Consider the following 24,768-nt stretch of genomic DNA (forward strand, 5'->3'; position numbering starts at 1 on the left):
CAATTTGAAGGTCAAATATGTATAAAAAAAATGTCTGAATTAATAACTGGTTGAATGTTTCAGATACAATACAACATTACAGAAAGATAGAATAGTGCTTTGAGGGCACTTTTCTCTTTTCTTTTTGCTGATAAATTTAACTAACATAAATAGAACAAGAATATATCTATAGAAGTTGCATTTTATTTTTGTTTTTTTGTACTAATCTTTCTAGTGTATAGAAATATATCTCACTTATAACAAGACTAATACATATGGCGCTATACTCTCTCTCTCTCTTATAAATCAGCAAGCTCAACCATTTAGAAAAAAACTTCAATCAAATAAACTACCACCTGGACCAGACTTCTCTTCTACCAAAACTGAGTTCCAGGTCAAGTAAACTGCAAATGCAACTCCGCGATATACCAAAACTGAGTTTTCTAGTTTAGAGATTTGTGAAATGCAACCTGCATAGGTTCAAAACACTATGTTATAAAGTGCTCTTAAAGAGGGAGATTATCTATAATACAGATGCATGTATACGACAATGCAAGGTAAACATATTATCTAAAAATATCTGTTAATTTTTAATCCAAACACGCTGGTTAGATGAGCAGGTTACATAAATAAGGACATACAAATTCAAAAGGAAAGAAATGAACTCGACGGTGGTTGGATAAGCCAACTAGTTTCCGGTGATCAATTGGGTATATATATATATATATACATGCGAGTACATAAAAATTCTGAAGGAAAGAAATGAACTAGATGTTGAATGATGGTGATGCCTGTGCCAATGCAGTTTTATAAGTTATAACTGCAATTATTTAAGTTATAATCCCTTGAGATAAATTGTGTCTACTGACCCGCATTCATATATGAGACTTTTTTATATATGTGTCCACGTCTGAAAAACTTATAACAGTGGAACCAAAACTTGAATGTTTCACTGCTCTACACGTACACATACATAACATAGATTGTGATAGGCTAATAGGTCAAAATGGCAAGGTCAAGGAAATGAGAGATAACACGTTCACAACTGTTTATGGGATCATTTAAACATAATTCCATAAATAACCACCACCAGTGTGGTTACTGTTCTTATTTCCTAGTTGTGTGAGCAAGTATGCAGAAACCCCCAAGTAAGATGTCGAATCTAGTGGATCTTCTATATATGCAATAAATGCTTAAAGTAATAAGCTTCTAAATACATACCGAAGTCGAAGTTTTAAGCAATTCCCTGATGGCCATGGTTGCATAGCAAGAAGAAGGAAGAGTAAAGCTCATTTTAATAGCCTTCTGTTCTTCATGAGAACTAGGAAGAGACTCTTGGTTATGCAATTTTGCTTTCATGTTATTTTCTGGTTCATCTGTATCTGTTGGTACTATGACATCATTTCTAACACTCTGTATATTGCAGTTGTTTTGATGTTTCACCACCTCCTTTGCGTGGTCCATATCTTCTTTGACCAAGTTTCTGTTAACATCCAAGTCTGTCTCTGCTAGTGGTATATTTTCATCTATATACGAGAGCATTTCCCTATTCAAGAGAAATTAAAGGTGGTGACACCCTAGTAAGAACAGCACAGAAAGGAAATCCAATAAAAAGGAGCATTAGAGAAAACCAGGCATACCATTTGAAGTCCTGTGGTTTCTGAAATACTGTTCTATAAGCTCCAGTCATGCTCGTGATTGAGAACTCCCTAGCAAAACATTAGCATATGTTTATCCTCCCAAAAACGAAGGGCATATACTTGGTCGAACAAGTATATGGGGATAATTTTAAAAACCCCTTCCGAAAAAAATAAAGGGATGTGCAATTGTGCATTAAAAGCCGTGGCCAATAATGTCCGTGAATAGTGGAGCCAAAACAGAAACAATATGAACAAGTAAAATGTTTCAGTGACCTACTTGATACCATGTGAGCTTTCTTGCAAGTTGACATCATCCTGAAACAATGAAAACAAACAAAATCCGAACATGCATCTTTACCAGCTAGAACACTTAATATTTCAAAAACAAATAAAAAAAATTTACAAAGACAGTAGGAAACAAACTTGATTGCATTTAACCAACCATTTTACTGGGGGGTTGTTAGAACATGTATTGGAAGGGTGTGCAATGGTGTAATATGTACATACAATAAGAAAGGAATAAATAATCAAATATTGAACTGGCCGGTGGCCTAATGGGGGGCCACCACCCTGAAAATGAGATTATCAATTCAAGGATTCGTGGCTTAATTTGCCAAGATGAGCCTTCTCTAGTACAGTAATAGTTTAGATGACCATGTGCATTATATTGGTGGTATTCAAAAAAATATAATATATGATTTCATCCAATTTGTTTTCTTTTTTTAGTCATTGGACGTTAATTTACTCAAAATAATGACATTATTTACAAAACCAAAAACTGAACTGAACACAAAGGAACCGTCTTTTTCCCCCCTAAATAACTATACCTTTTTTTCCTATTGTTTATTATCCCGAGTTATCTCTCTTTACCTTTATACTTTGTAAGGAATTATTTAAGACATTTTATATATGTTTTTAATTTTACATTTTGGGTTCGATTAACTTCAAAATGTTCCACTACCAATAAATCTTATTCTCTCTCTCTTTAATCAAAAATGTTTATCCAAATTAAAAATTTAATAGATAAATAGCTCAAATAAAATTTCCGAAATTTTACAAATTAAAATATTAAGGTCTCGTTTGGTACAGTGTAACCCAACTAACCTGAAGTACCTGGGAAGATAATTGGATTACAGATTTTGGTTGGTTCTGCAACTTTTGAAATGGATAATGTTACTTGTACTTCCCAGGTATTTAAGGTTATTACCTAGTCTACCCACCCATTGTCACTGACTCGCTATGAGTTAAGTTGTGTTGTTAGACATCTTTTATATTTTTATATTCTGTGATGTGGATTTTCATTCTCTTCTTTAGTTGATAATGACAACTTTAATATTTTTCCCATTATTAAAGAAGATGTATATGTTCTAATAATACACTCAAATATTTGTGTTTTTAATTTTGATTTCTATCTTTTTTTATTCTTTTTTCTATCAATATGGTTGGTTAAAATGAATCAACTTTACACATTTTTCTATGTAACAATTTGTAATTGTTCGTAATAAATTTTGTATATATCTTTACAATAGTTCTTTATTATTTTTATCTATCTTTATGATAATTGATAATGCACATATTATCTTTAATTAGCACATATAAATATAGTTTTTATGTAGTATATCTATAATAGTTTGTAGATTAACTTTTCACTTAATTTCTGTATTTATTTTTATTAAAAATAAATTATATTGGAAATTGGTAATTAATTATAACCATATGTAATATGTTGGTGGAAGTTACATAATGATAACCAAACACGTATTTTGATAAACCTGGGAAGTTGTAATTTGGTTCCAACTTCCAAGGAACTTTAATATACAATTTTTTTTGTATTGAATATTGTTGTTTAGTTTATATATTACTCAACTTTATTTAAATATTTTAGAGAAATAGCAATTATAGTATACATATATTAATGTATATACAAAAAATTATTATAAAAAAGCCTAAATTTCAATAATTTTACAAATAATCTTCTAATCATACGATATACATTTATATTTATTATATAAGATAATAATATTCTTAGAGCAGAGTAATTTTAGGAGAAAGAAATGGTCTACCTTCTTTGTTAAATCATGATAAACTTCGCCGATATCATTCAGTGGATACATTACCCTTGACCTGTCATTTTAAAGCTTTAAGAACACTGGAGTCTCACTAGCTGTTCATAACTGATCAGTCAAAATAAAAGTGGTAAGAAACAAGTTAATGTCCTTTTTTCCTCACCCAGGCAGCGGAAGTACAACATCCTCAACTGTATAATTACCAGCAAGTAAATCTTCCTCAGTTATAGCCTGCAAAGAGGAAGACAAATATATTGGAATATACAAGAGAGAATAACGTGGTCCAACACATAAGAGAGATGCATAAATCAAGAGATATGTTATTGGCGCACTGAAATCATATACTTCTGCAGATTGAAGTATGAAATATGATCTTATCTTACCTTAAATGGATCATAGACAATCTGCTGCTGCGTAAGTCTATATGCCATACTGGTGTATTTTCCGAAAATTAATAATTACACATTGTCTGGACTCACCTTCCAACCTTCTTTTGAATGACACAGACCAAAAGCTCAATACAGATGGGTCAAGCATAATTCAAAAATACTAAGACCATCTCCAACCCAACTTCAAATTTGTACTTTAACACCATTTAAGTGTAAAAATTTTCTTCAACCCAACTCTAAATCTTACACCATTTTGGTGTTGCACTAAAAGTTACACCAAATTTGGCGTCACACCAAATTTTTAGAGTTTTTATTAATGCAAACATTACCCTTGTTCTCCTTACCAAAAACAAAATTATTCCTTTTGTATCCTACTAACTTTATTACGTTTATACTTTATTTTGTACTCTAGTAATAAAATAACATATATAGTACAAGAATGATGTAAGATTTAGTGTATGTGGGTTGGAGATGAAGATGAAAATAGTGTAACTTTTACACCATTTTGGTGTAGATTTCACACCAAAATAGTGTGATGCATTGGAGATGCTCTAAGAGTATATTGTCTGGACATGCCAAAGCCAAAGCCAAAACATGAAACGTTAAATTTATGTTTCTTTCTTCTTTTCAAGGAAAAATCTTTTTTGTGTTTTCAAATATTGAGGTATACAAGACTCGGATGAAAAGTTTCGAGTTTTAAACTCGATTTACAACAACATATGGATCTAAAATGGAATTACGTGTAATAAATATTAAATTTACGTTAAGAAACATGCAGATTCATCTTACTCCAAATCTCTTGAACTAGATATAGATGGAAGTATGCACAACCCATCAGCTGCTTGATATATTTTGTTTTATCTTATCTATATTTCTAAAGATATGCCAACAAAATCTTGTAAACATGAAAACTCTTTTATCTTCCTAACTAATAACCTAGTGGACCTATTTTATATTATTTTGACAATAACCCAGTGGACCTAATTTATTCATTTATTTTACATAAACCCAGTGGGCCTAACAATTTTTCTTCTTCACAAGTGATCAGATCCTATCTACACACTTAAAACTGAAAGACTCAAATGATAATTTTCGAAATTAAACCCGAAGCATAAGTTCATTTCTTCTACATCACTACATGTAAAAGATATAGTTGTAAATTTGTTGGAAGGGGTATGCAGCTCAGGTACAGAATGCTAACCTTCACTAGGGTACTTTTAACTTCTGCTGGAGTTGTAATGGGTATGTCATCCAGATGGCTACAATCGTATGTATCGTTGCAAATATCATCTTCAAAATCAGTATTGAAGAGTGCATTTACTTTTTCTTCTGTTTCTTTCCCACTATGCTCTTCTTTGCAATGTACTAGATCTCCCAACACAACTTGGTCACTTCCTGCAGAAGGTGAAACGGTCAACAGATATACTTAAATAATAACCGATTACTGCTGTCAAAAGTACCAAATCCTGAAGAAGACAGAGTGCATGCAACCACTTTGATAGATGAAGTAGTAACAGGTACTTTCTTAATAAGAAAGACAATAAAAGAGGGCGTACCATATTTTTGCACTCTTCTGCTAGCTGCATGATTCCATAAATAGCTTTGATAACTATGTACATACCTGAAGAGTAAATAATTCCTTACATATTTACGATGTAACTACCAAATAAGCACAATAGATCATCTGATAATTGTCCATCTCTTTTACACATTGGATAGCCTTATTTTGAATGTAAATCTTCAATCATATAGGCATTGGTAGAGATTAGCAAGTAAATCCTTATGTCGATGATGTAATCACCTAATTAGGGCAATAAATCAACTGATACTGAATTTCAGGTGATAGTCTGCTAAAAACTACTTACTGGATCATGGTCAGAAACAGTAATGAGTAGCTCACTTTCACTTGTCACAATTCAGATTGCGGGAAAAACTACTTTTAACGTAGGTGTCAGGTCATGTATGAATGATTACATTGCGAAGAGATACCTGTTTGTTGATTTATTAAGCTAGAATAGCATATGCTTTATAATTATATACAATTTATTGCTTTCGAAAACCAGTAGCTTAAATATCTCAAATAATGTCATGTTAACAAATATAACATGTGATATGAAAATCATAAAACTACGACCATTTAGTTTGAACTACGACTTTGTGCAAGGTGATTTACAATTAGTAATAGGAAAAGAACAACATATAAGTAACATAGTAAACATAATTTTTCTGTAAATGAGAGTACTTACATCATTCTCAAAGTCCTAGGTATAGCCTTCAAAGCGAGTAAGTAGTTCCTGGGGCTTTTCTTTAAACACTGTAGCTGTAACAATCCAAACATGATTGAGTCATGCACTATACCAAAATCTACAAGCAGTAAATTTAACCAAATGTGACAATAATCGCAACGCCCCCCAGTTGTCTTTATAGTGAGATTAAAAAAGAGGTGGGGTGGAGAACTCAAAACCCACTGTATGCCAGTGGATTAAAAATTGTGCCACATTGATTCTGTCCAAATTTAATTTGGGAAGGACCAGGGTTCATGACTAACTTCTAAAGCTATGAGATCGTAAATTGTCTTCCTAACCCTAACAACTTATTTAGGGCGCATAACCTTCAGCATTTCTATACTTCCAAGTTTTACCAGAAGATCCACCAAAAGTGCAAGTGATATGAACTGAAAATGTACATCTGAGATTAGGGTGAAGGACTGAGAGAGAAGAGATATCAAAAAATAAAATGGTCTGGCCAAGTTATGAGGGTTGAAGAAGTAGGCGGTACATTTTGAAGTGTGGAGAAATTACAACTCTGATAACCTGTCGAGTGTTGAGTTGTAAGATAGGTATTCATAGAGTTTAGGGGATGTCCTAGCATGCCTAAAAACATACTATAAATACATGAATTTATTAGGTTGTGAAGAAGGTAGCTATAAACCCGACAATAGATGGTAAATGAAAAAAATATGCACTTTAATACAGATTCAATACTGTATTAACAATGAAATATACCAACAGAAGAAGAATGCGTGAAAATTTAGCTTACTATAGCTCTCTCTGCGACTAGATAGCGAGGTAATTGCCGCAAGGTCCCTTCAATATCATCACTTTCTTTGTAATATTCTCGCACTTCCCTTATGTTTTCCCTTTGTAATATAACTTTGTAGTTAAGAAAATATACGTACCTCCCGAAAATTATAAGAAGAACAGCCGGCTACAAAATATTCTGTTTGGAAAGATTGCTATACATAGCTAAACATTTCATAATAGGTTAAAAAAACTAGAATCTACTTTATTCTTTATAAATCAAACAAGCTACTAGTAAAAGGATATCCCCTTCTCGTGGATCAAGGATCATGTTTACTGCAGCTTTCCACTCCCCACGAAATAAGGCGGCTCCAATAACGTGAGTTGGCACTGAACCACTTCCAAACCGCTGAACAAAATGCATTAACATTTCAGTAGAGATTTGTTACTGTATAATGTATATAAACTTATATTTGTGTGGAGAACTGGAATATTGTACTCACTAGCTAAAAAACCATGTACATTTCACGATGAAGGCCATATTATGTGGTATCACACAACTGATAATTGGATATATTGTATTTCATAATTATGTCCTATATATAATTGGTGTAAGGGGGTTAAAGTGTGTTATGGATAAAAAACTAATATATATATAATTGCTGTATTTAGTACTAAGGAACGTGAGCTTCAAGGCTCGATTTGACTGCTCTTGTGTTTCGTGACTCAATCTGCCTTAACAAGATGCCTACGTACCTTGCTGATTGCCAGGATCAAGTCAAAAAACGTAGTTCTGATTTGTGGGGTGAGACCCCTTATATAGATGTTGGGAGTCCTTGAATTGGATTTGGTATAGGAGACCTGGTGGGCAAGTCTCATAATTAGAATGGACTTTGGAGTCCTAGATAGTAGTAAAACTGATTCCTTATCCTTTTAGGTCCCCTTGAGGATAATCTATAAGGATTTATATCCTTATCAGGACTCTTCTCAATAGCTGATTTTTCCCTTATTAATTAATTACGAAATTAATTAATAATCAGGGCTTTTGGGCCTCTTTTATTCCATCAGACCTGATCTGGTCCATCAGGCTTAACCTTTCTGGTCTGAATATCATACATCTTCTTATTGGGCCTATCAGCCCATTAATTATAAAATCAGGACTTATTTATCCCTATCATTTGCCCCCCAACTTTTGGGAAACATTGATTAGGTTTCGCAGAAGTTAAATCTATTCGTTCCATTTCAGGGTTTCGTTTTTGCGTAAAGTGTGGAGCGACCTACACATTTACAATGAATCTTCCTTTTATTCAGAAATTATCTTAATTTCCAGGAATTTTTCCCTAATTTTCTGGGATTTTCCCTAATTTCTGGATTTTTCCCTTAATTTCTGGGATTTATCCTAATTTTCTGGGATTTTTCCCTAATTTTCTGGGATTTTTCCCTAATTTCTGGATTTTTCCCTAATTTTCTGGGATTTATCCTTAATTTCTGGATTTTTTCCCTAATTTCTGGGATTTTTCCCTAATTTTCTGGGATTTATCCTTAATTTCTGGATTTTTTCCTAATTTCTGGGATTTTTCCCTAATTTTCTGGGATTTATCCTTAATTTCTGGATTTTTCCCTAATTTTCTGGATTTTTCCCCTAATTTTTGGGATTTATCCTTAATTTCTGGATTTTTTCCCTAATTTCTGGGATTTATCCTTTAATTTTCTGGATTTATTCCTTATTTCTGAAAATATTAACATTTTTCAGAAATTATTTTAAGGAATTTCCTTATTTTTTTGTAATTTTCCAGGATTTTTTCTTCCTTTTTTTTTTAACCTGGTCGAATTAGCCCCTGCTGTGCCTTGGTCGAAGGATTTTCGAGGAGGATGCTTTCGGTCAGGATTCCTGGTCGAATTTCGGCCAGGATTTTTCCTTCTTTCCTTTTTTTTTTTACAATTTTCGACCAGGAATTTTTTTTCGACTAGGATTTTCGTCCCTTTCGGTCAGGATTCTTGCTTTTTGACCGAATTAAGCTTCTCTTGCTGCCCAGGTCGACAGCTTTTCGAGCAGGAGTGTTTCGAGCAGAAGTCCTGGTCAAATTTCGGCCAGGATTTTTCCTACCCCCTTGTTCTTTTTCGAGCAGGAAATTTTCGGTCAGGATGTTGGGTCAGAATTCTTTGTTTTGACCGAATTAGCCACCTTTCTTGCCTTGGTCGAAGCAATTTCGAGCAGGATTGTTTCGACCAGGGTTTTCATTTGATTTCTAGTCGAATGAGTTTAAATTCTGGTCGATTTATGCTTAATTTTTAGCCTTAATCGACAGAACTTTGATCTCAGGTTATTCGAGCAAGATTTCCTCACTTTTTCTGGTCGAATGGGTCAGGAATGATTATTTTCATATCCTTTTACCTTGAAGTTGGGCCATATGTTTGGGCTGGACTTTTTTGGGTCCTTGATTTGGGCCTGGGTTTCTTGGGCCACCCTCTTAATGGGTCTTCATCCAGGGCCCATTTCTTAAATCTGGGCCTTATTTGTCAACTAATTGGGCCCTCTTTCTGGGCTTTCTTGGACTGGGCCTTTATCATGCTTTAATATCCAAAGCCCATTCAAACTTGGGTTGGGCTTGAACTCTTAAGCCTGACTTCCAGAATATTCTGGAATTTTCCATATCATTCCAGATTTTTCCATACTTTTCTAAGACTTTTCTAAAATATTCTGGAACATTCCAGATCCTTCCATTTTTGGGCCCATATGGGCTTTTTTAGGCCCAAATCCCCTTCTTCTTGGCTATAAAGAGGTGGGATGAGAGTGTGATTCCTCACACCTCTCATTTCATTTCTTCAATCATCCTACAAATTTCTCCCTCTTTCAACTTTCCTCCCTTAGCTCCCAGCCTTCTTTTCCAGTCTTTACTAAATGGCTGACAAGAGTTCCGAGAGAGCGGCCAAGATAGCCTCGGCTTCAAAACGAGGTAAGGATATCGAGATCCGCTCTTCATATATGTTTTTAATTGATATGATTAACACTAGGGGGGATGAATATCCCTCCACTGCACATCTCGACTCTTTTAATCATTATAATACTTGGCACAACATAGATTTCAATAAACTAAATGCTCGTTATAACGTCCTTCCTCCTTTTAGATTAGTTCCAGTCTCTGGTGGTGACCGTACTTGCCACTGGAGACCCGACACTCTCTTCATTTACACAGATGCCCTTAATGCTGGGCTTAGGTTTCCTTTCCATCCTTTTATTCCTCATCTTTTGGCTGATCTACAAATTAATCCGTGTCAGCTTCCTCCAAACGCCTGGAGGAATATTCTATGTTTTATGGTTTGTTGTCTTAGGGAGGGCTTTCCTCTTTCTGTAGCCGTTTTTAGGAAGGTCTTTCAGTGTTATAATAGTTCTTCCAATATCTGTGGCTGGGTCTATGTCAAGCAAAGGCCCAAAAGCAAACATATCTTTAACAGCGCCTCTATTCCTGATAATAATCAAAATTGGAGGAATAGTTTCGTTGGGTTACGTTGGGAGAATGGTGACTGGGGCACACTTTTTCGATCTTCCTTCGGGAAGGTCAGTGATGGTAGCCTCAAATCCATTCACTTAACTCCTGAAGAAACTATTATTTATAATGGGCTTACTCAGGATGATGGCACCACCACCAGCTGGACTCTCTTAGAGGAGTTTTCCCTGATTCATGTGGGACTATCCTCTGTTTCTCAACAGGGTATTTTTCTTCCCTTCTCAATTTTACTTCATTTCATGCATTATTAACATCACTTATTTTGTCCTTTGCTTTGTTTCAGCTGCTAAGGAGATTAACGAGGACAATGTTCCTTTGGTTGAGGAAACAGCTAGGATGAAGAAAGCTCGGCTCGCAGGCCTAGACACCCGGGGAAAGGCCACGGAGCCTATCTTTTTGAAGAAGCACAAAGAGCCTATAGGGGAGGCTTCAACTGAAGGAGCTGGAGGCCATGGTGCTCCTATCACTGCTGCTGCCCCTACTGCTGCTGCCACAGGCGCCTTTCAGCCTCTCTGGGGATTCCGCCGAGGGGACACCGTAGTTGGTTCCACGAAACATGCTTGGGATTGGTCCTACCATAGCGTGACTCCCAAGGATTTTACTGATGTGGTGGCCACCCCTGATCTTGAGAGGATTAAGCTCATGGGAGCTCAGTCTCTGGCTTCGGTATGCCTTCTCTTTTTTGAACTTATTTTTCATTCTTGTAGCATTTTCTTGCCTTATACTTTGTTAATTGCTTTGTTCCAGTCTAACGCCTACTTTCAAGGCGCTGTGAGGCAAGCCGAATCGTGGAAGCGGGCTTCTGATAAGGCCGATAATGCCCTCAGGAGGCAACAGAAGAAGTATGCTACCCTGGAGAAGAAGCTCAAGCGCAAGGAGGAAGAACTCGGAGAGTCTAACGCCGAGCTGGTGGTACTTCGGGCGGAGAAGGATAAAGCTATAGACAACTATCTGGACTCGGAGGAGTTTGCCCAATCCATGAGGATTAGGGATGATTCAGTCTTTCCCGGGTTTTTTAGGACTGGTTGGGACACGGCCCTTGGGACCGTGAACGAGGCTTGTCCTGATATTAACCCGGCGGACTACATCTGCCCTGATGACGAGGCTTTGCTACAGAGGTTTCGTACCCGAGTAGTTGTCTCGGACCATGTTCCTCAGGATCCACTCCTTCCTCCTCCCGAGTCTTCTTCTAGACCTGCTGAGGACGACAGCTCTTCCTCCTCCTCCGAGACGACAGAGACATCCAGCGAGAGTGGAGAGGATGATAATATGGATGCTGAGGGCACCTCAGCTTCTTAGAGCTTTTTCAGCCCTGCGTGGCTTGTTTTATTTTCGAGACCTTTTTTTTATCAAATTTCTTGTAATATTTATCTGATCTTATTTTATCACCTTTTATGCTTGCATCCATGCATTTGGTTTTTATTCGTTAGGCCACAAACATACTTTGAAGAATTCATGGATTTCATAAAATTGTCTGGGATTCGTCCCTTACACAAGTCTTAATAAACTTTGTAATAAAACTAAAACATATAAATCCTAAGCAAGCAAAGCTTCAAGGTGCTTTTCAACCTACTCGCCATCATGACGAGTGAGAATCGTATCCGGCAGCCCTACACATAGTAAACCTTCAGGTTTTGTGCATGCCAAGTTCTCGGGACTTCAAAACCATCCATAGTCTCTAGCTTGTAGGTTCCTCTACCTTGAACACTCTTGACTCTGTACGGCCCTTCCCAATTCGGGGCAAGCTTCCCTTTTTGTCCTACACCAGATGCTTCTATCTTCCTCAAGACTAGATCGCCTTGTTTAAAAAACCTTTCTTTAACCCTTAGGTTATAGTAGAATGAAGCCTTTTTCTGATATTCTACTATCTTTGCATGTGCCCTATCTCGCACTTCATCGATCAGATCCAGGGCTAACCTTTGCCCTTCCTCATTTTCTTCTGCATTGAAAGCCTGAATCCTTGGAGAGGAATGTGATATCTCTACTGGAACTACTGCTTCTGCCCCATATGCCAACATGAAGGGAGTTGCTCCTGTCGAGACTCTACAGGTAGTCCTGTAGGCCCATAATATTGGAAGTATCTCATCTACCCAGTTATTTTTTGACTTCTCAATCCTCTTCTTTAGTCCATCCAGGATTATCCGATTTGCTACCTCTGCTTGGCCATTGGCTTGCGGGTGAGCCACAGAGGTGAATCGTAACTCAATTTCATTTTCTTCACAATACTTCTTGAATTCCTCATTGTTGAATTGTGTTCCATTGTCAGTGACGAGGATACGGGGAATTCCATATCGGCACATAATGTTTTCCCACAAGAATTGTGCAACCTGCTTAGTAGTGATTTTGGCCAAGGGTTTGGCTTCGATCCACTTGGTGAAATAATCAATGGCTACAATCAGAAATTTCCTTTGTGCCGTGGCCATAGGAAAAGGCCCTAGAATATCCATCCCCCGCATGGCAAAGGGAATAGGCGAGTTGATAGAGGTCAGCATCTCGGGGGGTTATCTAACAACTGGTGCATGCTTTTGACAGCGATCACACTTCTTCACATATTCTTTGGCATCAGCCATCATTTCTGGCCAATAGAAGCCTAAACGGGTTATCTTATGAGCCAAGGCCCTGCCCCCCAAGTGCTGCCCACAAATACCTTCATGCACTTCCTCAAGAGCCAAGCGTGCCTCGTCGGGCCTGAGACACCTCAAGTAAGGAACCACGAAAGATCTCTTATAAAGAATTCCATCTATCAAGGAGTACCTTAGTGCTCGAATAGTTAACTTCCGTGCCTCAGTTGTATCACTTGGCAACCAACCGGTCTGAATGTGAGCCTTGATGGGATCAATCCATGACGTCCCCAAGCCTATGGGAGCCACAAGCTTAACATCTATGCTCCGTGTCTTCAAAACACGGAAGTACACACTTCCTGAACTTTCTTCAATCTCAGACGAAGCGAATTTTGATAGCGCATCTGCTTTAGCATTTTCTTCCCTTGGAATGTGTTCAACATGGCATTCATTAAATTGGGTCATCACAGCCCTTACTAGGCGAACATACTTAGCCATCGTATCATCCCTTGCCTCAAATTCTCCCTTTACCTGGGATATGATCAGCTTCGAGTCTCCACGGACCTTTAAGTTTTTGACTCTAAGTGTCCCAGCTAGACCAAGGCCAGCAATCAGGGCTTCATACTCTGCTTCATTGTTTGTGGTTGGGAAGTCTAGCTTCATAGCATACTCAATTAGGAATCCATCAGGGCTTTGCAAAACCAACCCTGCTCCACTGGAATTTGTTTTTGATGCTCCATCAAAATAGAGAACCCAATATTCTTTCTCCTTGTCCCCATTGTCGATTCCCTTGTCTTGAGGTATGGTATCTTCCTGCCCCCCGACTTCTTGGTTGGGTATGGTACATTCCACCACGAAGTCAGCTAGTGCCTGGGCTTTTATGGCCGTACGTGGCTTATACTTGAGATCGAACTCTCCCAACTCTATTGCCCACTTAATCAGTCTCCCACTTGCCTTGGGACTGTGAATGATGTTTCTCAGCGGCTGATTTGTTAGCACTTCAATCTGGTGAGCTTGAAAATAAGGACGCAGCTTTCTTGAAACCATTACCAAGGCTAAAGCGAATTTCTCAATAGTTGAATAATTCAACTCTGCACCATGCAAGATTTTGCTGACATAGTATACGGGTTTCTGGACTTTCAGTTCCTCCTTAACCAACACCGCGCTCAAGGCGCTTTCTGAAACAGCCAAGTACAAGAATTAAACTTCACTCAGAACTGGCTTGGCCAACAACGGGGCCTGGCCCATATACTTCTTTAACTCTTCAAATGCCTTCTGATTTTCCTCACTCCATACAAAGTCTTTAATGTTCTTTAATGACTTGAAGAATGACAAGCACTTGTCTCCTGACTTGGAGATGAATCGTCCTAGCGCAGCAACCCTTCCTGTGAGTTTCTGAACATCCTTGACAGTTTTTGGGGGTTCCATGTCCAGGATTGCCTTTATTTTATCGGGGTTAGCCTCAATTCACCTCTTTGAGACCATCAATCCCAAGAATTTTCCAGATCCTACTCCGAAAGCACACTTCGTAGGATTCAACATCATCTTGTGGTACCTCAGGACCTCAAAAGCTTCCCTCAAATGGGTTATATGATCAGTCTTTACTAGACTCTTGACTAGCATGTCATCAACATAGACTTCCATAGTCTTCCCAATAAGATCCTTAAAAATTTTATTCACCAACCTCTGATAGGTGGCTCCTGCATTCTTGAGACCAAACGCCATAACAAGATAACATTAAACACCAAAGTCAGTGATAAATGATACCTTTGGAATGTCATTCTTATGCATTTTGATCTGATTGTATCCGCTAACTCCATCCATGAAACTCAGCATCTCATGCCCAGCAGTGGCATCAATCAAAGTATCAATTCTCGGCAACGGAAAACAGTCTTTGGGGCATGCATCATTCAGATCAGTGAAGTCTATACACATCCTCCACTTTCCATTAGCCTTCTTCACCATTACAGGGTTGGCTAGCCACTCCGGAAATTGGATCTCCTCAATGAAACCAGCTTCTAAGAGCTTTTCTACTTCCTGTTTTATAGCCTCTTGTCTTTCCGGGGCAAAATTTCTTTTCTTTTGTTTCACTGTCTTCCGGCTTGGATCCACGTTTAGCTTGTGAGTAATTAACTCCGGGTCTATGCCTGGCATATCAGCTGCTGACCATGCAAACACATCACTATTTTCTTGCAAAAATTTCACTAACTTCCCTCTAAGGGGCTCCTCTAATGTGGCTCCAATGAAAGTCATCCTCTCAGGATTCTTGGGGTCTAAAGGAACCGAAACCAATTCTTCTGCTGGCCTTCCTCTATTCTCATCATTTTCTCGAACATCCATATCTTCAATAGGAAGAACCTGCCCCCCGACTCCATCTGCCCTCAAAGAGGCCACATAACAGCTTCTAGCCATTTTTTGATCTCCTCTCTCTTCTCCAATCCCGTTTCGGGTGGGAAACTTCATGACTGAATGGTAGGAAGAGGGGACTGCCTTGAAGGCATGTATCCCTGTTCTCCCCATGATAGCATTATAAGTTGAACTAGCCTTTACCACCACGAAATCCAGCATCTGCGTTGCTTGCCTTGGCTCCGTACCTATGGTGGTTGGCAATTTAATTATCCCTTCCACAGGACATTCTACTCCAGCAAATCCATATATCGGCATGTCGGTTGGTGTCAACTGGGAGTCGTTATATCCCATCCTTAGAAAGGTGTCGTGGAGCAAGATATCCACAGAAGCACCATTATCCACAAGGACCCTCTTAACCGGGCTATTTCCTATTATCGGTGTTATGACCAGCGGGTCGTCATGGGGAAACTTCACACCCTCTAGGTCGTAATCATCAAAAGCCAATGTTACTTCTGTCCTGGCCCTCTTCGGGGCTTCTCCAACAATATGCATAACCTCCCTAGTATATGCCTTTCTGGAATTTTTGGACAATCCAGCAGCAGTTGGACCTCCAAAGATCGTGTTTATCACTGGCCCTCGAGGGCGTCGCGGTCCTCCAAAAATTGCATTTATAACCGGCCCTCTAGGTTGGGGATTCCGCCCCTGATCGTCTTGGTCTCTCCTACGATCTTCAAAGTTCTTCCTTCCATTATTATTTCTGTCCCCTCCATCTCCAGTATACTTGTTCAATCTTCCTTTTCGAATCAAAAACTCAATTTCATCTTTCAATTGCCTACACTCATCAGTGTCATGGCCAACATCTTTGTAAAACCTGCAGTACTTGCTCTTATCTAGCTTGGCAGGATCAGCCTTCAAGGGCTTAGGCCAGCGAATATCTCTGTCTTTCTCAATCTCCATCAAAATCTGACTTCTAGGAGCATTCAGCTTAGCGTATTCAGTGAACTTTTGCCCAGGTCCTCCCTTCTTGGGGGTTGAATCAGGATTTTGTTCGGTTCTAGGATACTTGTCCTTAGCGATATACTCCAGATCAGTTTTTCGCTTCTTGCCTCCAGTGGGATCATTACTTACTGCAGTCTTCCTCATGCTTTCTTCAACCTTGATATACTTCCCTGCCCTCTCCTGGAGCTGCAACATATTTTCAGGGGGACGTTTGGCCAAGGACATCTTGAAAAACTCATCCCTAATTCCTTGTTGCAGTGCTATCATGGCTACCTTATCATCAAGGTCTGGGACTTTTAAAGCCTCCTTTGTAAAACGATTCAGGTAGTCTCTCAAAGATTCCTTTGCTCCTTGCACAATACTCATGAGAGATGCTGAACTTTTCTCATGGACTCTCCCACTGATGAACTGCTTAATGAAAGCCTGACTTAACTCCCGGAACGATCCTATAGAGTTTGGGGGCAAGCGACTATACCATCTTTGAGCCATACCCGACAGGGTTTGAGGGAAGGCCTGACACTTTATAGCATCATTCACGGGTTGCAGCAGCAGTGCATTAGAGAATGTCCTAACATGATTTGCGGGGTCTCCCGTGCCATCATAGGTTTTGATAGTTGGCATCTTGAATTTTCTTGAGATATGGGCATTCATTATCTCTTCTGTGAAGGGCGGAGTTGGATCATCAGGATCTCCAAGGGAAAGGAGATTGCTTGGATCAGTTCTTGGGACAGCAGCCCTTCTTCTTACCGGACCATCCAGGTCTATGATAGGAGGAGGATTTCTCCCCCTAGGAGGTATGTGGGGTCTGGTGGCCTGGTGAGCCTCCAAATCACGCCTCAGCCTCTGGATTTCAGCCTCATGAGCCCTGATCCTTTCCTGCACTACTTGGGGATTCACCCCTGGGGTGCTTTGGGGGCGTTGCCTTCCATCGGCCATTGGCTCTTTTCCAGGACGCCTCCTTCTCGGGGCCACTTCATCATCCGAAGATTCGGAGTCCCTCTCAGTGTATGGACCAGAAAATTCCCGATCCTCAGGGATAGGACCCAAACCTCGTATATAGGGGGGCGACCGCCCTCGTGTTTCGTTTCGCCCAGCATATCCGCTTCCTCCAACCTCAGGGTGAAGGGGCATCCCATAAGGGGGGTTAGTAGTAACAATAGTTGAATATTCATACCCAACGGGTCGAGAATTCACAGGTATATGTATTTGTTGAACTTGAGGATTCGTACCTTGAATCGGGGGAGTTGTCTCTTGTAGCTGGGGTTGAGTTGCCCCTGTCTGGGCTTCCTCCTGAGTAGATGCATAAGTTGAATGGGGAGGAACCTCCACGGTTGATGAAATCACCTGGGTTGTCTCTGATGGTGTTCCTTCCTCTATAGCTCCAATTGTTCTCCGTGTTCTCGCCATGGTTGTTGTTGTCTTCCCACAGACGGCGCCAAATGTTATGGATAAAAAACTAATATATATATATATAATTGTTGTATTTAGTACTAAGGAACGTGAGCTTCAAGGCTCGATTTGACTGCTCTTTTGTTTCGTGACTCAATCTGCCTTAACAAGATGCCTACGTACCTTGCTGATTGCCAAGGATCAAGTCAAAAAACGTAGTTCTGATTTGTGGGGTGAGACCCCTTATATAGATGTTGGGAGTCCTTGAATTGGACTTGGTATAGGAGACCTGGTGGGCAAGTCTCATAATTAGAATGGACTTTGGAGTCCTAGATAGTAGGAAACTGATTCCTTATCCTTTTAGGTCCCCTTGAGGATAATCTATAAGGATTTATATCCTTATCAGGACTCTTCTCAATAGCTGATTTTTCCCTTATTAATTAATTACGAAATTAATTAATAATCAGGGCTTTTGGGCCTCTTTTATTCCATCAGACCTGATCTGGTCCATCAGGCTTAACCTTTCTGGTCTGAATATCATACATCTTCTTATTGGGCCTATCAGCCCATTAATTATAAAATCAGGACTTATTTATCCCTATCAAAGTGGTTTGGTCGTCAGGGGCTTATCCGTCATTTTAGAATTACTATTAATAATTAATAACTTTAAAGAGGATAAATAAAAATTAAAAATACTGTTAATTGTACATTTCATGTAAAAAAATTGAGTAAGGTTTGAAGATATAATATAATAAAATTAGAGTTAAAAGATATATGAAATATAAAGTTTAATGATTTTAAAATTAGAAAAATATGAAATTTCATTAAAAATTAAAAAATTAAAAAATTAAAATGACAAAGGTTTATAGTAATATAATAAAATAAGTACCATCATTAGGTTGACAAATAAAATAAAAATTTATAAATATATAAAACATCCCTTACATCGCACGGGTATAAAACTAGTTACTATAAATTAGTGTATCATGTGTCTGAAAATGTATTAGAGCAACTCCAACGATCACCTAAGGTTTTCTTCAAAAATAATATAAATAAATGAGCTCCTAACAATTTAAGATACAAAAATATTTATTTACTCCAACAATCATCTTCAAACACACTCTCCATCTACTATTTTATTACTTAAATATTAAATGCCCATAATTATACAAAAGAAGGAGAACTAGAGCAAGCACTTGAGAACCATTTTTTCTATTATTAAATGAAAAGAGGAGAGAAAGTATGCTCCTCATGTTTGAGGAAAGCTTTGAAGATTTTAAGTTTTTGAGGAAGAGTTAGGAGTCTCTTGGAGACCATTTTAGCTTTGAATTCTTCAAAATATGACTAAGGAGTGTGTATAAAGAGGGTGTTGGAGTTGCTCTTAGACACTATGCTAATGTGAGCCTCTAGTTTTCATAATTTTGGAGATTAGAAGTTCGGATGAAAGTAAATAAATAAAAAACAAAAGGATGGGCATCCATGCCCTTCTAAGGACGAAGCACGTGCATGTCATTATCAACTTAAAACCAAATAAGGACTGTATTTCCGCGCAGGTATAGAATTCATAACATTTACGATGTAAGATACTCATAAAGCTACACTTGAACAGTGAAGTAGCGGTTGATCAAAAATTACTTGCAAACCGAAGTAGTTGATAAATCCTTGTCTCCCTAAGGCATCTGCTGAAGCTTTGATGGTATCATCAGAGTCTGCAGTCACCCCTCTTTAAGAGTTGCAAAAACAATTAGTACATTAGATAAGATGCTTAGATAAGATGCTGAACATTAGGCACCACACAAGCTACAAGCAACATTGTGCATGAACTAGAAAGTTTAAAATGAAATCAATAACACCTTAATGTTATTGTAAATTTATTTCCATACAGCTGTCCAAGAACAAGACCATCATCAACATGGCTGCCAAACAATCATGGTTATAAGTTCTAACTGCACTGATTTTTAACTGATAAACGAAAGACATAAAGTGGAAGTACGCAAAACTTACCAGAAATCGCCAATTTTAATGCCAATCAATCGTGCATTTAAAGCAGCTAACCTACTTGCCCGCACCTTGTAAAGAGTAACCTTCAAAAAGAATTTAAAAGGAAACAAAGTAAAGTTTAAAAAAATCATTGATAGTCAGAAATTTATAATTTAATGAACAAAAATTGTCAGTGTAAAAATGCCAATAGGAAGACTGAAAATCCAGCGCAAACATTCAGACAAAGAAAGTGGAGCTTGCTTAATTAAAACACACCTTGTCCAGTTTGTCATCCAAAAATTACAAGGGTGTGGTTAGTTACCACTACAACTGATTGCAATAAGCAAAAGTCATTTTTTAAGTAATTCTAACTGTATTGGCAAATAAAATAGTTTATGTCAGTATGTCACTTCATTACTGATTCAAAACATAGTTTACACCATCTCAGTTTTAACTAACCTCCAGCTCAAGTACAGGGTTTAAAACCAGTGGCCTTGGGGTTAATCCTTATGTCGCCGTCATTTCTGTCATCCTTATCAATCATACTTCCAATGTAGAGTTTTAAAGAATTTTAGAGCATAATGTTCACCAACTGTCAAATAGAATTTAAATCCAAACACACCCAATTCCCTTATGCCTCTCCATCTCTGTCACATTTGCAGCTATTTTCCATATCTCGTGTCCATGATTAGGATAACAAAGACTAGATTCTGTTTTCATAATCTATACTTTAGCAGCAGATTATGGTCATACTAAGCATCAACCAAGCAACTTCTGTACTGTCACATACAACATATATAACAAGGGACTAGTGGTGCATGTTGGGTTTTACAAGCTTTGCCTAAATAGAAGATCAGATATCACTAATTCAACATTATCTGCGAGCAGCAAAAAAGAAATAGCATACCCTTTGAGTTGTTATAGCACGTTTATCTTTCGTACCAGCAAAACCAAATGACCTTGGCTGTAAAAGACAACATAAATTGTCAATACATGCCTAGCAATGCTTCAGATATCTACATTAAATTATATAAGCTGTATACAAACATATATCTAGAGAAACACATAAATAATATTGAACTACTGTCATTACTCATGACTCATGAGTAAGACCCCATACATTCTCAATATTGAGTTAAATTCATTGAGATGTTAGAGGGTGGTCTCCTCTTATACATTACCTGGATACCAAGCATCTTTCCTATTACTCCCAACGCCTCTTGTGTATCCTTGTTCTCCTTGTACAGATGAAATCTACGATATGGCATAGATAACTTTAACGTGTTATTTAGCAAAAAAAAAAAACTTTAACGTGCTGCCAAAGAAATACCTCCATTTTGAAGAGAAACCCTCTTGGGTCTATAAAGAATCAGTAATGTTTTTTAACAGTTGCACTTGCAGCATACCAAAATTTTATGACTATCTTTTCCGTATATATATAATCTATAAATTGGTAATTTTAATTTCAGTTATGTAATTACATGGCTTCATAGTTCATAGACATTTTCCTGCTATAATCAATGAAGCAAGGTTTTAGCTGCAAAATACATACTTGATGAACTTGCCGAGATGCTCTGGCCAATTCTTTGAACCCCTACTATCATAAGACTTTTCATTTCTCTCTTTTCTTTTTTTGGAGTTTTTACCCCTGCCAGTATTACCACCTGAATTCAATCTTACACGGATGCATTTTGACGCGGCATCTGGTCCGTCCACAGTGTCGGTAACAAGGAACTTCACATTCTCCTTGAAAAAATTATGCATTGCCTGACAAATTTATTAGCAGATAGCCATATGAACCATTGTACAACAACACAAGCTCAATTTAAAAAATTAATGTCCAAAAATAAAATAGAACACAAACTGTTCGATGAGATTTATCAGAACTAGGAGAAAGAGTTATGTGGGCAACAGCCTCTTCAGCCCCAGAATTAATTTGATCAATAAAAGCTTTCAAAGAGTCGGCATCAGCATCACCAGCTAAAGCTCTAAATGATTCAATCTCGGCATCATAACTTTTATTCGGTTCGTCTGTCATCTTTACTACTATTTCTTCTGCAATCTACCATACCACAAATCAGAACAAAACAATTAATTCAATATGTGTGTGTATAGATGAGAAACATATTCCACCACGGACCAATTCAGCTTTGCAAATTAAACAATCTTTCGGCTTCACTAAGTATATATACACGATTCACTGTTTAAACAAATAAGATCTTTATATAATTTATAATTCACAAAAATTATGTAGGCAAAAATTCACTGAAAATATACACAATTAACTATAAAGCACAAACGTATAGGTATAGATTCATTTCAAGTTTATAAAACACAAAAACAATGAATACACAATTACATGGACTAATATCGAAAAATAAGAGTACCTCAGGTGGTGCCACTAAAGAGGTTAAATGAACAGCATTGCCATCCAAATCAACTTCATTCACTATAAAATCAGCATACCTACAAATTTCACACACATACATACACACAATTATAAATATAAATTCATATAAATACACACGCACAGAAGTATTTACATAATCATACAACATTACAAGACCTTTGTTTGAGGATGCCTCGGAAACCAGGAAGCTGTGATATGAAGCAGGTGATTCCGACATCAGATTCATCCACACAATTCATGGTTTCAGTTATGTAATCCCGACCGATTTCAACGTTAAATCTACAGCAAATGCTACTTGTAGTAGTTGTGATTTTAAGGGGTTGTTTGTAGGGTTTATGCGCCCAATTTGTGTAGGGTTTTAGTTTAACTATGAGTTTTTTAGCTCCCAATTGAAATGGGCAACCCACCAAACAGCCCCTTAAAGCCATTGTTTAATGGGTCGGTTTATCCATTTATCGTTGCCTTCACTTTTTTGGTTATAGAGACAATATTAATCTCATTTAACTCCATTTTAAGACTTTCGCTATCAGCATGTGAATAACTTAATTATGGGTTAATTATCTTGTTACCCGAATTAAGTTTATATCAAGATCGACATTGTTAATAAAATCAGCAACAAGAACATTTTGTTAATTGTACTCAATATTTAATATTTAATAAAATTAATAGATCTTAGGTCATCATTTTCAAAACACTACTTATAACTGTTAATATTTTTAAATTTTTCTCTAGTCAATTACTCCTTAAATTTTAACACATCAGTTTTTTCGATCATTAGATATTAGTATTTTTCATCGTTAAATATGAGAAAAAGTTAACAAAATATACTCATCGCGGACTTTAACAATTATTTTAATATCATTTTCAGTTCAGTTATCAACTGGGTACATTAAGCTGATTATCAACAAGAAAATAAATCCAATTAATTAGATCAGATACATCAGTTAGAAATATTTGGAATTGGTGAAATTTAAGTGTTAATTAATATAGGACTTTGTGTTGAGAGGAAAATTTTGTCATAAATTAGACACAACTTCGTATAATTATATGATGGTATCCATTTTCATGCTAACTATAATACAATGGGATATAATTTTTTTTGCGTAATACACAAAATACTAAATTTGTATAATATATATAGTGTTTTAAAAATCCCTGATAAATTTTTCATTCAACCGATTAATGCCTTACAAAGTATCCGACCGATTCAATATTTGAAATTCGATTAATTCTTACGAATTTTCCTTTATTGGAGTATTTATATTATTTATTAAAATTAAAATACTATGTTAATTTAAATATGAATAAGTATAGAGATTATAATATAATAAATATATATATGTTAATAAATAAATAATATAATAAAAATAATAATATATTAAATATAATTTAATATTATAATATATCCGATTTTTACTCCGATTAATCATTCTGATTAATCCCTAATTTTCAATTAATTCTAAAGCGGTAACTCGACCAATTTTCCCCGATTCCCGATTTTTACAACAATGGATATATAGCTTTTACGAAAAAAATTGCAACTTTCATAGTAAATTTCGTGAAAGTATGAAAATATGAATTCAAACAAAATTAGTAGTTAGATTAGCTAATTATGTTTAAAATATAAATATTTTTTGCTAATTAGTTGTGCATGCCCCAACGCGTGGTTGGCTTAAACTATAATCTGGTCAGGCTTCTTACAACAAATTTTAATTCATATCCAAATATAAGGAGTTAATATGTAAATTGTCTTTGTAATTCTTTGACTGATTCACAATATTGGGGCATGAATAAGATCCAGTTTACTATTGGTATAAACTAAGGTCTGAAAAATGTGTTGACAAAACCTAACATGAGATGTTGGGAGTCAGTACACTACAAATACAAAAAGACAAAAAACAACAGCAATAAATAAAATGAAAAAGAGAAGATGATAAAAAATAAGGCTAGTTAATAGGTCGGTCCGTGGGGGAGCAACAAGGAGACCAACGGAAGATGGGATGTGAGTGCACGTAGTTGGTCCTCCTTTCGTTCTTATCACCGATTACTGATACATACACTTGAAAATTATATACTTACTATAAATCATCGTTAATGGATAATTAACTTTACCGGTCGATGCAGATCCTGCCAATAAAAATTCTTGTGTTATATTCCACTTTGACTTTGTATGTTTACTCACATATTTCGCTATCTCATTATTCACAAATCTAATATCATAAAATTATTTTATTTATTAGTCAATAATTAATATACTACATTTTCTATTTAATAATATAAAATTTTGAGAAAATAACAAAGTTAGATTGAAATGATACAAGAGGTGTCATGAGATGAGACGACCCGATTTCGGACTATTAACTTTAAATCAAAATTATAAATATAACAATTTTTTTATTCAATAAGATCAAATATTACACGAAAGTCAAAATAGCGATCAAACACAATCATCAAAATCATAAACATAAGAGACGCCG

At 36.8% G+C, this 24,768-nt stretch overlaps 2 protein-coding genes across 2 annotated transcripts; one reads left to right on the forward strand and one right to left on the reverse strand.

The window, feature by feature from the left end:
• Positions 1-80: 80 nt before the first annotated feature.
• Positions 81-22,753, reverse strand: LOC141666598 (multisubstrate pseudouridine synthase 7-like). The gene is made up of 20 exons (XM_074472680.1): positions 22,448-22,753; positions 22,269-22,347; positions 21,746-21,943; positions 21,434-21,648; positions 21,063-21,135; positions 20,789-20,845; positions 19,906-19,985; positions 19,755-19,817; positions 19,537-19,624; positions 7,400-7,503; positions 7,114-7,216; positions 6,321-6,394; positions 5,631-5,695; positions 5,276-5,469; positions 3,849-3,916; positions 3,683-3,743; positions 1,897-1,934; positions 1,620-1,688; positions 1,201-1,525; positions 81-449 (listed from the first exon to the last, which is right to left on the reverse strand). The coding sequence occupies exons 1-20, from the start codon at positions 22,717-22,719 to the stop codon at positions 423-425; spliced, it is 2,253 nt and encodes a 750-aa protein (XP_074328781.1). The 5' UTR covers positions 22,720-22,753; the 3' UTR covers positions 81-422.
• Positions 7,625-11,936, forward strand: LOC141668466 (uncharacterized). The gene is made up of 3 exons (XM_074475366.1): positions 7,625-7,643; positions 10,887-11,269; positions 11,351-11,936. The coding sequence occupies exons 1-3, from the start codon at positions 7,625-7,627 to the stop codon at positions 11,900-11,902; spliced, it is 954 nt and encodes a 317-aa protein (XP_074331467.1). The 3' UTR covers positions 11,903-11,936.
• Positions 22,754-24,768: the final 2,015 nt, after the last annotated feature.

This window comes from Apium graveolens, chromosome 6 (genome assembly GCF_009905375.1).
Source record: "Apium graveolens cultivar Ventura chromosome 6, ASM990537v1, whole genome shotgun sequence".
Lineage (NCBI taxonomy): Eukaryota > Viridiplantae > Streptophyta > Magnoliopsida > Apiales > Apiaceae > Apium > Apium graveolens.